This window comes from Helianthus annuus, chromosome 4, assembly GCF_002127325.2.
Source record: "Helianthus annuus cultivar XRQ/B chromosome 4, HanXRQr2.0-SUNRISE, whole genome shotgun sequence".
NCBI lineage: Eukaryota > Viridiplantae > Streptophyta > Magnoliopsida > Asterales > Asteraceae > Helianthus > Helianthus annuus.
In genome coordinates this window covers 137818521-137834266 of record NC_035436.2, presented here as the reverse complement: position 1 = coordinate 137834266, position 15746 = coordinate 137818521, and the positions used below count along the sequence as shown (strand labels likewise).

Sequence of the window (15746 nt, the reverse complement as noted above, 5' to 3'; positions counted from 1 at the left end):
CATTACGGCTTAACGTACATCACGTACGACAGGTAATTACGCACGTTCATTTTAAAATCACGCACATTATAACTCAAAAATCCAAAATCACGCATGTTGAAACACAATAATCACGCATATTGAAAACATTAATCACGCATGTTATAGAACAAATCACGCACTTCGTCGTACGTGAAGTACGTTAAGACTAATGTATGATATACTTTTTCTATATATATATATATATATATATATATATATATATATAGGTATTTCATTAAAAAATCTGTTTATATATTTTCACCTCTCTCTCACTCACCCACCACAATTCACCACTAGGGGTGCAAATGACTCGAGATCGGCTCGAGAAAAAGCTCGAAACGAGCCGAGCCTTATCGAGCCCAAGCCGAGCTTGAGCCTAAAATAAAGCTCGTTTGTTTATCGAGCCCGAGCTCGAGCCTTGCATGTGAAGCTCGTTAGGCTCGTCGAGCCTTATTGAGCCTTAGTGTAAACGGGTCGAGTCAATCTGAGCTTATTTAAACTTGTTTACAAGCATACCTCGAACCTAAAAGTAAGCTTATTTAGTAAACGAACCCAAGCCCAAGTTTCACTTTATCGAACTCGCGAGCCTAAAAAGTCTATTATTTATATTATTTTTATTTAATATATCAATTAATAGATAACAAACGAGCCGAGCTCTTGAGAACATACCAACGAGCCGATGAGCCTGAGCACTCATAAGTTAATCGAGCCCGAGCTCTCTAAGTTAATCGAGCTCGAACTCGGGCTCGGCTCGTTTGCACCCTTACGACCACCACCCACCACACACCACCATCCACCCATTTTCGAGAACCGTCGGCCACCACCCACCTCACACCACCATTCTCCGCTGCTATCCACCGCACCACCTGTTCAAGAACCATCGTTTTGAGTAAAAAGATATTTTAGGGTTTTTAGGGTGGTACGCATGCCAACGATTCCGGCCACCACCACTGTGACGGTGTTCGATTTAGCCGCAGTGGTGGTGGTGACAGCAGTACGTTAGGCTCGTCGAGCCTTATTGAGCCTTAGTGTAAACAGGTCGAGTCGATCCGAGCTTATTTAAACTTGTTTACAAGCATACCTCGAACCTAAAAATAAGCTTATTTAGTAAACGAACCCGAGCCCAAGTTTCACTTTATCGAACTCGCGAGCCTAAAAAGTCTATTATTTATATTATTTTTATTTAATATATCAATTAATAGATAACAAACGAGCCGAGCTCTTGAGAAAATACCAACGAGCCGAGGAGCTTGAGCACTCATAAGTTAATCGAGCCCGAGCTCTCTAAGTTAATCGAGCTCGAGCTCGAGCCTGGTCGAGCTCGGGCTCTTTGCACCCCTACGACCACCACCCACCACACACCACCATCCACCCATTTTTGAGAACCGTCGGCCACCACCCACCTCACACCACCATTCTCCGCTGCTATCCACCACACCACTTGTTCAAGAACCATCGTTTTGAGTAAAAAGATATTTTAGGGTTTTTAGGGTGGTACGCATGCCAACGATTCCGGCCACCACCACTGTGACGGTGTTCGATTTAGCCGCAGTGGTGGTGGTGACAGCAGTGGTGGTGGTCGGGTTCGGTGATAGTGGTGGAGATGGTTGGTTGGGTAAATCAAGAACCTTAGTTTGGATCACCCATTTCGTGTGTATTTCCGAAGGGTAAATCAAGCATAGGTGTCTAATCTTTGTAGCCCTAAAAAGATGCACAGAAGCCCAGATTCCATTTCCAAATATACTTTGAATCAAAATGTTGTGAAAACCCTAAAACAATTAACAAATCTACAGGTGTGAAAAGCGTAACAGATTAAGACTAGCACATTCACTCTTCTTCTTGTAATCTTGAATTAAAAAAAGATAAGGAAATCATCTGAAATTTAAGACAAAGTAGAAGGTTTTTGAGTTGTAATTTGATTTAACTGGACAAAAGCATACACGTGAGTTGTGTAGCCTAGACGGTATGGTTGAGGATCATTCTTGGAGGATGACCCACCACGTAAGCGTCACGTCATAGTCGTTGGAGGATGCCCCTCCAAAAATGAAACCAAGAAAATGGAAGATGAGCTACCCCACCAACTTTATTTATTTATTTTTTAAATTTCATCTACTTTTTTAACATTTACTAAATAAGATATAAAAATAAAATCATTTATATTAAAAAACCAAACATTACATAATATTAAAAACCAAACATTACATAAGTTAAAAAAAACATAGCCTAAAAAAATAAAAATCCTAAGAACTACCCCTCTTTTTCATGATTTTTTCTTGCATTTTTTTAAAACCGCTCGCTTTTCTTCGGGATAATGTCTATATCGGTTGCCATTATCTCCCATTCTTTTAGTTCGTTTTTTTCTTGCTTCAACCGAGCCCGTTCTTCCACCTCGCGTTCCTTCGCCTTTGCCTTTTGTGTCGTGATCTTCGTGTACGCTTTGAACTGGACCATAAACTCGTCCATTTTGGAACCGCCCCCCGTTGCGACTTTTTTTTTGCAGCCGCCTCCTTTTTTTATTTATCCCTGCCCGGGGGACGTTCCTCCTCTCATACCGTGTCCTCTTCTTCGTCAAATTCGGGCTCGTCGTTTATATTAATTTGACATCGTGCGTCCGAACCCCTCGCACTAAAACTACCGGTCTCCGAGGTTTTTTTGTTGTTTAGCCATCTCAACCTCATTTGGAACCGGCGCCCACTTGTTACTGGTTCGTAAAACTTCCCAAGCCCGTACGTGTGGGAAAATGGATTTATGCGTAGTTTTGTATTTATCCATCGCTGCTTTGAAAACTTCTTCGTCACTCATCCCACTACGACGATTACTTGTATATAAATTATTATATATCGACGCAAACCGGTTCACGATCGGATGCATCTTTCGCCACTTTGAAGAGATCGAGTCGACATCACAATAATGGCCTTATTCCATGATCGCAAGGAACTTTGCTAATGTCGCTTTCCAAAACCCATCGTTTGTTTGGTTGGTACCTATATTTTTAGAATGTAACAAAAGTATATACTAAAAAAATTTAAATTTCTATATTTTTAGTGTAAAATATATATAATTTTACATGTTTTGGATGTGCTAATCCACGCCTTCGCTAAGGCCTCCTCCTCGATCCTCGTCCACGTTTTTGCCTTCACTTTCGAAGGTTGATCTTTGTCAACCGCCACTTGCTTTCCTTTGTTACGTTTCGATGATTGCGGTTGCGTCTCTGGAATGTCGTCTTTAACAGGTTGTGGTTGTTGAGAAGATTCCGGGTTGTGGTTATTGAGATTGAAGTTGCGTGTTGAACGGGTTTCGTATCATCATGTGTTGTGTTGACGATTGCATTTGTTGCATTTGCGAGAAAGCGTTCGGAGATTGTTGAAAACCTGCAAAAGCGTTGAGAGAAATTGAGAGGATGACCAACTCAGTTCCATTGAAGGATAGTAGTCGGGCACCGCAAAAATGTTCGGGTTTGGGTTGTTCGGGTTGTATGTATCCATGGTAAAAGTAGAAGAAAGTTTATAAAAAGTAGAAGAGTTTTATAAAAAGTTGAGAGAGACAGGGTTAAAGTGGGTAAAAATAGGGTGTTTGGGTTGTATTTATAAAAAAAGTTACTGCTTTTTGGGGTTTTTGAAAATTCTGCCCGTTGATGTTTGAAAAGGGAATTTGAATTATTTTTTTCCAACGGTCCATGCCCTAACGTTCCATTTTTTGTCTTATTCGCACGTCCCCAACGTCTTAAGCTAGACGATTTGGACGACGCCGGGGGGGGGGGGATGGTGTGCAGTGCGGCAACAGGCTGGGGACGGTTCCCATACCGTCTAGCCTAATAGAAAGATGTAGGTTATGTTTTGTCTGTACCGAATTGTTGATTTTAGAGAGAGAAAGGGTGAGGCGAGGGAGGGAGAGAAAGAGGGTTTTTATATTAAATCTTTTTTTTTTACTTTTTGTATTAGAAATGTAAAAAGACTATTTTGCCCCTATGTGGGGTCTATGTGACCTGATTTAACGATGAAATCTAATTAAGTCAGCGCTAAAGGACATAACTTGTAACGTTTTAAAACATTAAGTACAAAACTTGTCAATTTTAAAAGTAAAGGATATCGCCTAAAATTTGATATAAAGATAAATGACAAAATTTGAAATTCACTCAACAAATCAAGGAAAGTTTAATATGTATTTTAATTTTAATTTACCTAGGAGGTTTTAAACTTGGTGACAATCACTAATAAGCTTTTAACAGGCTCCCCATGCCATTTAGGCATTTAATTTACCTAGGAGGTTTTAGACTCAGTGACAATCACTATCTCTAATAAGGTTTTAATAATGTCGGGAGGGTCCCCTGCCATCTAGGCATGATGGCGTCCCACACATCGGTCTAGATATATTAAAGTGGGTCGCTATCGATGAGTTTATGAGTTAGTTGGTGAGCACCAACGGCTAGTGAGGGAATTAATTGTTTTTTGAGTAAGTTACTTTTTGAGTTCTTGTGTTTTAGTGGTTTTAACCATACGAGTCCAAGATAAAAATGTTTAACGCCCTGAGTCCCTAGATGCTTTTTTTATAACCTTTTCAGCCCTATTGAGTCGAATCTTTTAACCTTTGAGTCCATTTTTTTTTAACAAAATTGGACTCAAAACGTTATATAATGAGCGGTTAGGGACTCAGGGCGTTAAACTTTTTAATTTTGGACTCAAGTGGTTAAAACCACTAAAATACAAAGAATCAAAAAGTAATTTACTCTTGTTTAAGATTTCTTTTTCAAATTTTATCCCCACATACCCTATATAAATCTCCAATCTTTACCATTTTTACCAAAACTCATCACCATTCACACCACAATTTTAATCATCTTTGTCACAATTTCAACCATTTTATGGCGAACTGTTGGACCGAGGAAGACGACATCGCTTTGTCTACCGGTTGTGTGCATGTTGCGGAGCAAGGGCAACCACCTGGTGCTATTTGGAACGCGATTTTGACGCACTTTCGTCAACAAGTGGGTGCAAATAATCGTAACTTGAATCACATTGTTGGGAGGTGGCTTTTGATGTGAGCAAATTGCGAGGTTTTTAAGATGATCTTCCGTCATGCCATGAACCGCGAAGAGGGCATAACTAAAGAGCAAGTGAATGAGGCGGCTCGTGCCGACTACCAACTAAATCAGGGCAAAACTTTCGTCCTCTTGCTACTTGGAGAATTTTATGTGCCCATTTTAACAATTAATACGTTTGTTTTAAATTTCTATGTATTGTTTTAAATTAAGTTGGGTTGTAATCTTTTTATTCTAGTTAAATAAAACGTTCTATTTTTAAATATTTTTTTGATATTTATTTTTTTATATAGTGTTTATTAATTTAAAATTTTAAATTAAAAATAAATAATTGAGTAATGATGACATTGGTTTTATCCCGATGCAAACAAACTAACAATGGAGTTGTTTGTCTAGTTGGCGCTTACGTGGTATGGGCTTTATCCAACACAAATTAACCTAAGTGTGAATAATTTTAGATTGATTTAGTTTGTCGGTAGACTCACAAAATCCGTTTTGGGGTAATTTAGCAAACAACGAGCAAGAAGAACGATATCGAAGAGACCTGCGAATGGGTGAGATTGGGTATTACCCGATGCCACCTACCACCCCAACCTCCCCTCATCCGACAACGCCACCACCGCTTCCTGATTTTTTGGATACTATTCCGCACCGCCATTTTTTCCCAAACCCAAAACATACCCCAAACCCAACCCACTTCCTCAAAAGGTGGACGATCTAGAAGGCACCATAAGAAGGGCGAGAATGAAGAACGTGCTCCGAAAACGATCGAGAGGTGGACGCCTACCGAAGAACTTACATTGTCACAAGCATGGCTCGACGTGTCGGAGGATCCGATTGTTTGTAATTTTTTTCTCCATTAACTTTTTATAAATGTATTTTTATTTTTATTTTGTTGCTACTAAATTTTTTTAAATTATAGCAACCGACCAAGACGCTTCCGTATTTTGGAGGCGTATACGTGAGAAGTTTTTCGTCGCAATGGATCGTGGTGAATATCGTTCAACGCAAATCTCCAAAGTGGCATCTTGTACCACCGTTTGATCCAATGGCCGATAGGTCAAAACGGTCCAAATCAACAACGGCTAGCGAAGCATCCGAGTCCGATGCTCGTACTACTATTAACTTAAACGACGAGTTGGATGAATTAAATTTTGAGAAACCGCAGGAGCTGCCACGACCGAAGGGTAGGGATAGAAATAAGGCATCTGCACGAGCACAAGACACATCCTCTTCAACGCCATCAGATGGCCCATCAAGGTTGGACGAGTTCGACGATAGACTAAATCGGCTTCTCTCGATCAAGGAAAAGGAGCATGAACTTAGAATGGAGAAACAAATCGAGCAAGATATGAAGTTTTTCGAGAAAGACTTTTCCAACCTACCTGAGGATGACAGAGTCAATTTAGAAGCTCGTAACGCAAAAATCCGAGCCAAATATATGTAGTTGTTTTTTATTTTCAAGTACGATAGTTTTTTAAGTAACTTTGTAGTTTTTTTATTTTTTAAGTAATTTGTAATCTTTTATTTATTCTATTGAAATTATGTTTTTTTAAATAAAATTGGCATATAAACTAAAAAAATACAAAATGTAATAAAAGTTAATAATTAGGTAATATTTATGGGGGCTTTAAACCATTGCATGCAAGTTAAAGGGATGAGCTTTAAAGCCCCCTATGTAACATGGCATGGTTAAGTCCATAGAGACTTTATACCACACCCACTAGCCTTATTATGTGATTTTTTTATCCATGTGATGCTACAATTGCATTCCCCTACTTAGACTGTGGGGTATGGGGCTTGGGTTGGGGCGTGGGTTGGCTGAAAACATCCAAGCCACCACCCCAGGTGGGCTTGGGTTGGGGCGTGGCCCAAGGGGCGGGAGTTTACCAAACTAGCCGTTGGCCAACGGCTATGTTTAAAAAAAATTATTTTTTCACTATAAATATCACACTTCAATTCCTATTTTTACCATTCAACCACAATAATCATCTTCAATTTCTATAATCATCTCTATTCTCATTCTACAAAACGAAAAATGCATCCTCATAATCGTGGTTATGACCCGAACAACCCGTTTGCATTCCAAGAAAATAATCCTAGCCCACCACCCAGTTGTCCAATGCCTCGTCCATTTTTAATACACTCCTCTATGCCCGATATGGCGAGTTATGCATCGTATCTCGGGAATCGTTTGTTTACTAACTTCCCACATACCGACGATTCAATACCTGGCCCGATGAACCTTTCACAAACGCCCATCAACCTTTCACCAACCTCCATCAACCTTTCCCAAACCGAAACCGTCCCCGAAACTCAACCACCCAACGATGGTCCTTCCGCATCCCAAGCCATAAAAAAAAGAAGTCATAAGAAAAAAACCGAGGCGGAGAAAGCACTTGAAACCGCCAAACGAAAACAACAAAGATGGGTCGTTAATGAAGAACTTGCATTGGCGAGGGCTTGGCTTCAATAATCTCAACATCCAACTTTAGGTATTTTTAAATATTTTGTAGCCCTTATTTTAATATTTATGGTTATTTTTTATATAACTTTGTAATATATTAAATTTTGTTTTTATTAAAATAGGAAATTCTCAACATCGAAGCCATTTGTGGGAAGCGATTAGTAAAGCATTCCATCAAGAAATGGGAAGGGAGGCTTATCGTGAAAACGATAGCTTATCCTCGAAGTGGAGCGAGATAAGCGGCCAACTTACAAAATTTAGTGTTTTTTTAAATAAAGCAAAACAAAACCCAAAAAGTGGTGAAACCGAAGCCGATATTGTGACAAATGCATTGGTTGCATTCAAAACAAATGTGGGGAGCGACTTCCGTTTCATGCATTGTTGGGAGATTTGTAAGTACCATCTTTGTTGGGAGATTTGTAAGTACCATCCAAAGTGGGCGAATATCCCCAGCGGTAGCGAAACTAACACGTCTTCCAAAAGGTCAAGGGCCTCGTCCCAAGCCCAATCTGATGCACGAGATCAAAAGTTTGAGGACCTTTTGGATGATTCACCAAACCGGCCTGAATATGGAAGAGATGCCGCAAAAAGGCGCGCTCAAAATCAAGATCGGATACGGCATCACCTTCACTTAGGAGTTCGGGCTCGCGTAGGGGAATATACAGCGATCAGTTGGATGACATTGCATGCAAGCTAGATATATTCAACGTATTTCAACAACAAAGGGCCGAAATTCGAAAAAGCAAAGAAGCTAGAGATGCCCTGAAACAAAAACGAGATAATTTGAAATTTCTATCCCAGCCCATTGATCAACTAGAGGGTGAAGAGTTGGAACTAATCTTGGAGATGAAAGAAGAGATAAAGAAAAAATATAAGCGTTAGGAATTTTTTTATGTAATTTTCTTTATTTAAAAATATTAAAAAAATTAAATTTGTTGTTTAAAAAAAAATTCAAATAGCGGTTTGGGCTGGCCACGCCCCAAACACCCGCCCCACCATACCGTCTTCAATGTGGGTCAGCCCAGCGAAGCCCCCCCCCCCCCCCCCCCCAAGCCACGTGTCAACCCATGCCTCAAACCCCCGCCCCACCATACGCCACGGTCTTATTGCAGACACATTTGCTTCAAGGAGAGAGAAAACAACCGAGACAAAACCAAGTTTCTGACAAAGCATATTATTTTTTTTTTGGGTAAAGGGTTACCCCGTTAAATTTTATTACCAATTAAACCAAGTGAGAAGCAAAAATACTCCTCAGTTCTCACGTATGACATGCCATACGAGAGTAAACACGCTCTCAAAAACGCAACAACCAACAAATACACCAATCAAACAATAAACCATACACAAACAAAACCAATGTTACAAATCTCAGCCGCAATCATCATCCGCTGATAAAGTATATTGGAGTCTGCTTTTGGAGCAAACTTAACCCATTCATGATCTCTCTCATTGTGGACTTGACACATATTTTGGTGAGGATAGAAGATAACATGGTTGAAGTTTGATTTAGGTGAAATGCCGTATGATCCAGTCCATAGCAGTAATTTATAGGTTTGGGTATTTGGTGATGGCGAAATTTAGGTTCTGATTCATTATGACACAACTGGTTGATCTCAGAGTATGTTTTTTTCCTTGTGGCAAAGTAGCAGTTAGCTATGGTGATGATGAAGGCTAAAACAAAGAAAAAACAGCAATGGCAAACGCGCTGCCCAATAAACGAATATGACCGAAAGTTGCATTTCTGGCAAGCTCAAACGACGAATGGTGCATGTGTGGCAGTTTATTTTCATTGTGATCTTCCAAATATAGGTTCACATGTTGGATGTGATCCGATAATGGTGAGAAGCAACATGTGGCAGCGTCTTAGGTTTAGGACAGCAGGCCAGTGTTTGAAAGCGGTCTGTGGTTACTATGGTTTTCCGCAGTTGTTGTGCCAAAGCCACGTTAAACCACGAGGAGTAATTGAATAACGATTGTGTATATAATAATAAGAGTTACAGAAATGTTAGGAGGTATAGATACTTCCTAAAGACTGATAATTAGAGTCAAGTATATAACTAATCCACCAGCCAAGAAAAAAACAAACTGAAAAACCAAAAAGATAATGAACTTTTTAAACCTAAAATTTGACACACTTTTCGTCCTTTATGTTTTGTAGCGGGTTGCAATGGATGACCTTTAACTTTAATAATTACAGTCACAGTCCTTTATTTGCAAAACCTGTTACACCTTAGGTCCTTTGACCCTAACCTGGTTAAGACTTTCAGTTAAGTGAGGTCATGTGCAACCCATATGAGGGCAAAACAGTGGTCTCCAAAAAAGTGGAGAATTGTCAATATCATTTATTTTATATCTTCAAACAACTCAAAACCGATTATGACCTTTTAACAAAGGTTTAAACCTAATCATTCATATAACAAAGGTAAACGAACAAGTCTAATTTATATACCAGTAACCACACAACGCAGTATAATATTATAAACTTACTGCCGATCAGTTCGCAAGGACTGTAAACGAGCAGCTAAAGAGTCGTATTCAGGAAGCTTTGGATGAACATGGCTCGCTTTCTTGACTTCAGACGTCATTTCAGATCCTACATTCTGTGTTTTAACATCCTTCATATTTCCCGATTCAACAACAATTCTTGAAGAAATGCGTTCACCCCTTGGATTTTTAGACTCTGGCATTGTCTGAACAGCTTCTTGTTTGGTATGTGCAAAGCGGTTGACTTGAGGCTCGAAAGTGGTTGACTTGATTTGACCAGTTTCAACATTAGTCTTCGAATAAGGAACTGAAGGAGATCCTCTTGTCCTTCTAGAAAGACCCGAACCCAACCGAACCTTATTCGTCACTTGTTTTGGAGCCTCGTCCTCGGAATCCATTCCGTCATCATTAAAGAACGCAGCAGGAGGCGAAAATATCGGTCTTGTGCTAACTTTCTTATTTGCTTGCAAATCTGAATCTGAATCAGAATCTGAAATTGATATAGGAACCTTCGGTTTTTTATCTTCTATCCTACTCGCTCTTGAATCTAACGAGCTCTGAAAGGAAGTTTGACTTCCTGCTGTTGACTTCTCGATTGTTCCACTTTTTGTATAAGGCGGGTACTTAAGACCACCTTTGTTTCGAAGGCCACCTGTCAATGTTCCAAAGTTCAACCGTTGATTTGTAGAATCACCATTATCATTACCATCCGATGAATCAGAAAATTCTTGGTCTAAATTACGTTTCTTCAACTCATGTTGAGACTGCATTTGTTTTTCTTCATCCTCGAACGATGTCCCCTCTTCAACCAAATCATTCAGCTCGATTCGGGTTTTTCTTGAATTAAAAGTTTGTGAAGACTCGGTAACAGATGATGATTTAGGATTCATAGACAAAAGCTCATTTTCACTTCCGGAATCTGGACCGTCGGAATGATCGAAACTTGCGGGCGCAAAATTATCTGTTTCCGAAGGTTCTATAGATTTCATAGACTGGTCACCAAAGGATACACTTTCAGAAAAAATATGCGATTGAGAATTTGGTTTGTCAATGGTGTTCATTTTAGGGCTCCAGATGTTAGCCTCCATTTCGTCATACTCAAATCCTGTATCAAACCTAGGACCACCGCCAACGTCGTCGTCGTCATCAGAGATGACATCATCATCAACATTCGTGCTTGTTTTTACGGATTCTTTAAAAGGGCTTTCTTGATCAACTACAGCAAAAGGATTACCAACAACAGCTTTTTTACGAACATCAGGTCCATCGCTATACGAGCTAAAATGAGATTGAGATGAATGAATAGTTGGTTGCTTTTCAGTAGCAAAGAAATTGATATTTTCATTTTCAATACTTCCTTTACGATCACTCACTAACTCGGTTTTAGATTCCCTTTCAGGAGAGGAAGAACCTTCTTGATCTTCATGCAAGGAGTTTTCATAATATCCATCTGTCATGTGGAAATTGTTTACTAATGTCTCATTCTCAATTGAATCATTATTGGATCTATCAAATGTTTCGGTAGCTTTTTGTGAAGTACCATGTTGACTTTGATAAATGTCCTGATTCGACGTCTTAGGTTTGCTATCATCCGATGAGCTTTCACCACTATATCCTGATGGAGCAGAAACATGAGAAGGTTCGTATCTGCTGTTAGACACATGGGGTCCAGCCGAATCATTGTTTGATCTATTAAATCTCTCAGTAGCTTTTTGTGAAGTAGCATGTTGACTTTGACCAATGTCCTGATTCGACATATTAGGTTTTCCATCATCCAAGAAGCTTTCACCATGATATCCTGAAGAGGTAGACCCGTGAGGATATTCGTCTCTGCTATTAAACACGTGGGGTCCAGTTGGTGGGCGATTGGCGATCTTTTCCTGGCTCGAAAACTGGGCAGCAGCTCGGGCAGCCACAGCTGCCCGTTCCGCTGACTCAGCGGCTGCTTGTGCTGCAGAAGTAGCATCCTTGAACTCCATGTTCCAGTTCTGTTTCGTTTCCATCCAGTCATGAGTTACTCCTGATCGAGTGAGAAACATAACTTAGTCATTTAACATGAAAAAATTGCATGACGAAGGTTGTTATTATGATGATCGATAATTAAAAAATAAATACCTGAAGATGACGTTTCAACACCACTATTAGTAGAGGTTACATTCTGAGTATTTAGTGTGTATTTTCGGTTTTGCTCAGAGAAGTCAACAGGTGCACTCTGCTTCTCTTCATGGCTATGCACAGGTTGAATCTTCGGAAGCTCAACATTTGCCATGCTGGCATTCTCAAAACTAGCGGGCCCATTCTGCTCAAGTAAATAAATTCAGACTTTTTTATACAAAAAGATACTAACACTAAGTTTTTTTAAAAAACGGAATTCATGTTATCAAAAAAAAAAAAAAAAAAACGAATCTCACCAACAAGTCACTCGAAGGCTTAGACTCTTTCTCCTCAAACGAAGTAGGATCCCAATCAATGTTATGATCCTTCGCCACAGCACTTAACACTTTAATTTTTGTCTGCAAGTCAGGAGCTACTGCAGATAACTTCTCAACCAACTGTAAACAAGATAACGCAAAAACATGGTAAAAAACAATATTTCTAAAAGAGTAAATTACGATTTTGGCCCCTGTGGTTATATCACTTTTACCCTTTTAGCCCAAAAAAGATTTTTTTAACATCTGAGCCCCCAATGTCTTTTTTTCTAACCCTTTTGGCCCCTAACATTTAATGGATGGGGTTACTGTTAGGGGCCAAAAGGGTTAGAAAATAAGATGTTGGGGGCTCAGATGTTAAAAAAATCTTTTTTAGACTAAAAGCGTAAAAGTGATGTAACCACAGAGGCCAAAATCATAATTTACTCTTTCTAAAACGTAGAAACTTTAGGACATTAACATCCAACTTACCATGCGACTCACACCGCAATCAGGATGCAGCTCAATCGCTGCAGAAACAAAATCTTTTCCATATTTTGCAGTGAACTGTTTTCGAACATCATAAAGTTCAGATATATCAGAACATCTAGGAGCTGCAAATATCACACTCGTGACGGCTTCCTTCAGATCAACGGGACAAGTTCTACAATATTACAATTTACAAGCATATATCATTCAACAGTAATCAGTATATATTATTATTCTAAGCAAATGAATTAACCTACGTAGTTAATATCCCGATATATCAACCGATATATCAGTGAGATATCGGTTATCGGTCCTCTGCCGAGATAGCGGTACAAAATATTGGTCAGAATATCAGTACCGATGATATCAGCGATGTTGTCCGATATAGGAGCAATATTTGATCGTTAAATCACCGATTTTCCCGATATCAGTACCATTCTTCTTATTTCTACCGTTCATTTTTCTTCTTATTGCTGCTATTAGTGTTTTAAGTCTTAATTGTTAGTTGTTACCGTTAAATGTTAGTGTTTTAAGTCTTAGTCAGTTCTTACTTGTTACAATTGTTAGTGTTAAATTTCTATATATATAAATTTAGCATGATATTAAAATCACCGATATCCCACCGCGATAACCGATATCTCAAATATTGGTCATTGACCGATATCCAATATTTTACCGCATTAACTACTTAGGAATTAACTTACTTTTGGGATTCGATAATGGGCAATCTAGCTACAATAAGTTCACAGTATATCTCAATCAAATCATATGCAGCCACCATCTTCTCTTCCCTAATTACATGTTCAACCTAATAAAATAATAAACATAATGATAAATTCAATTTATAAATAGAGTAGTTCTCAATAATCATATTCAGAAAATCAAACAACATACTCGAATCCGAGCGGTACGTTCCTGGCCAGTCTCAAGCAACTGAGCCAGCTCCTTCTTCATCTGATTAATCTGTACTCCTCTCTTATTTTTCATCAATTTAATCCGAGATGTAGCTAATTTCAACGCCGTTTTACTGAATCAAACAACAAAACATTCGCATAAATAGTCAAAATTAAAAAAAAAAAAAAAAAAAAATCTTTCAAATACGAATTTAGAGAAATTATACCATTTGGCGGACTTGAATCGTTTGTGAAGCATTGCTGTAAGAACTGCTGCTGGATCGGCGATGCGTATGGTGAAAAAGGAAATTAGGGTTTGTGTTTCAATAAATGAATGGATGATAATAGGGGGAAATAGAATAGAAAATTATTAAGACAGGGAGAAATTATTAATGAAGTTATACTTAAGTGGGAAGAATCGGATTGTTCATGGAAATTGAATCGAAAAGATTGGGGCCAGCCAGTGTCGGTTGAATCTGGGTGGGTGTTTATTACGCGGTTTGAAAATTATGGGATCTAGATATCGTATGGAAGCACGGGTTATATGATATAATTTATGAAAAATGAAAAAATATGAAAGATATTATGTTGTAGTTACCGTTTAGGGATTTGAGTATATTTATGCTGTGTTCCAGAGATCCACTTAACAGGGGGAGGGGAGGGGAGGGAAAATGGAGTTTTTTTTGCCTGATAATAGTTTTTTCAATTTGGAAAGACATGGAGGGGAGGGGAGGGATGGGGAGGGATTTTTAACTCGGGAACACACCCTTAAAGTAGAGTTTAAGATCGGGATTTGAGTAATGTGTATTTCCACGGGTATTCACGTGTGTACTGTATAGATGTTTAGGTAATCTAGCGCGGTAATCTACTACTTCTAAGACTGAGGGGAGTGGGGCGACTCCCACCCTCAAGTTGCCCCCAAGTCGCCCTCCACACCGCCCCCTATGGCAACCTCTTGAAAATTTTTGCTTGCCCGTCTTGCAGAGAACGCCACAAACCAACAACAAACCAACTTTTCAAAACCAACTTTTCAAAACCAACTTTTCAAACAACCAATCAAAAAACCTTAACTTTTCAAACAACCAATCACATCTTTCTTTGGCAACTTGAGTTGCCCCAAACACCACGCCCCCTTTTTTGCTTAAAATCCTCTGATCTGACGTGGCGCCACGTGTCGCAAGACGCCCCCTCTAAAGGTTGCCCCACTCCCTTCAGTCTAATAAAGCAAAACAAACTTATGTCACATGGCATTTGCTTAAACCATTACTTGCCACGTGGCAATGTGATATTCCTCACAGATTGATTTTGAGCGGCAATTTGTTTTCTCATTCTTTTTCCTTTACAAGCGGCTTCTCAAACACGCATTATTCAAAAACCCTAATTATCATATAGTGATTCTCTGACGATTTCATACTTCCTCAATTATCTCAAACACAAAAACTCTAATCCAGGTTCTTTATCATCTTCAACTTGCTTTCAGATCTTGAAGATCCATTTGATTCCTGTGATAAATAGACGCTATAGAGACAAAATTTAAAGAGAGAAAGGGTTCACAAATCAGGTTAGAAAGATACCGATGAGTTTCCGACGGACCACCGGCGGCCTATCCAATGAAATGGCAGGTAAGGTCGCACCTCCTATTGTCTCATATTTCTCTTGAAATTGATAAACCCTAAATCGATACCCATATCATAGAAGTTGAGCCCTAAATCTATCTTCTTGAAATTGAAATGGCGAGCCCTAAATCTATCTTCTTGAAATTGAAATGGCAGGTGAGGTCGCACCTCTTATTGTTTATTATTTTGCACAAAAACTTAACAAAATCCGATCAGAGGATACAGAACTGCCACGTATGTTGATGTGGGATGAGTGGGTTAGAGACAATGATTCTGTCTAGGGTTTTCATAGAACAATACAATGTTATCAAGATCTGTTTTTAATTCATT

General features: G+C 39.1%; 1 protein-coding gene across 2 annotated transcripts; it reads right to left on the bottom strand.

Annotated features, from left to right (window-relative positions):
• Positions 1–9833: 9833 nt before the first annotated feature.
• LOC110936882 lies at positions 9834–14327 on the bottom strand. Of its 2 annotated transcripts, XM_022179296.2 has the most exons (7): positions 14028–14327; positions 13802–13934; positions 13612–13715; positions 12911–13082; positions 12422–12562; positions 12126–12309; positions 9834–12030 (listed from the first exon to the last, which is right to left on the bottom strand). In XM_022179296.2, exons 1-7 carry the CDS (start codon positions 14057–14059, stop codon positions 10010–10012), a joined length of 2787 nt encoding a protein of 928 aa, XP_022034988.1. In that variant the 5' UTR covers positions 14060–14327; the 3' UTR covers positions 9834–10009. The 2 variants fall into 2 exon arrangements, with proteins under 2 accessions (XP_022034988.1, XP_022034989.1); XM_022179297.2 differs by lacking the exon at positions 14028–14327 and having other exon boundaries at positions 9847–12030; positions 13608–13715; positions 13802–13836.
• Positions 14328–15746: the final 1419 nt, after the last annotated feature.

What these genes read in the sequence shown, in the direction of transcription:
- LOC110936882 (XM_022179296.2), bottom strand. Translation starts at nt 14,059, where the DNA reads ATGCTTCACAAACGATTCAAGTCCGCCAAATG. An exon ending in CGATTCAAGTCCGCCAAATG is followed by an intron (nt 13,935 to 14,027) that starts GTATAATTTCTC and finishes TGTTTGATTCAG; the next exon opens with TAAAACGGCGTTGAAATTAG. An exon ending in TGTTGAAACGTCATCTTCAG is followed by an intron (nt 12,031 to 12,125) that starts GTATTTATTTTT and finishes TCACTCGATCAG; the next exon opens with GAGTAACTCATGACTGGATG.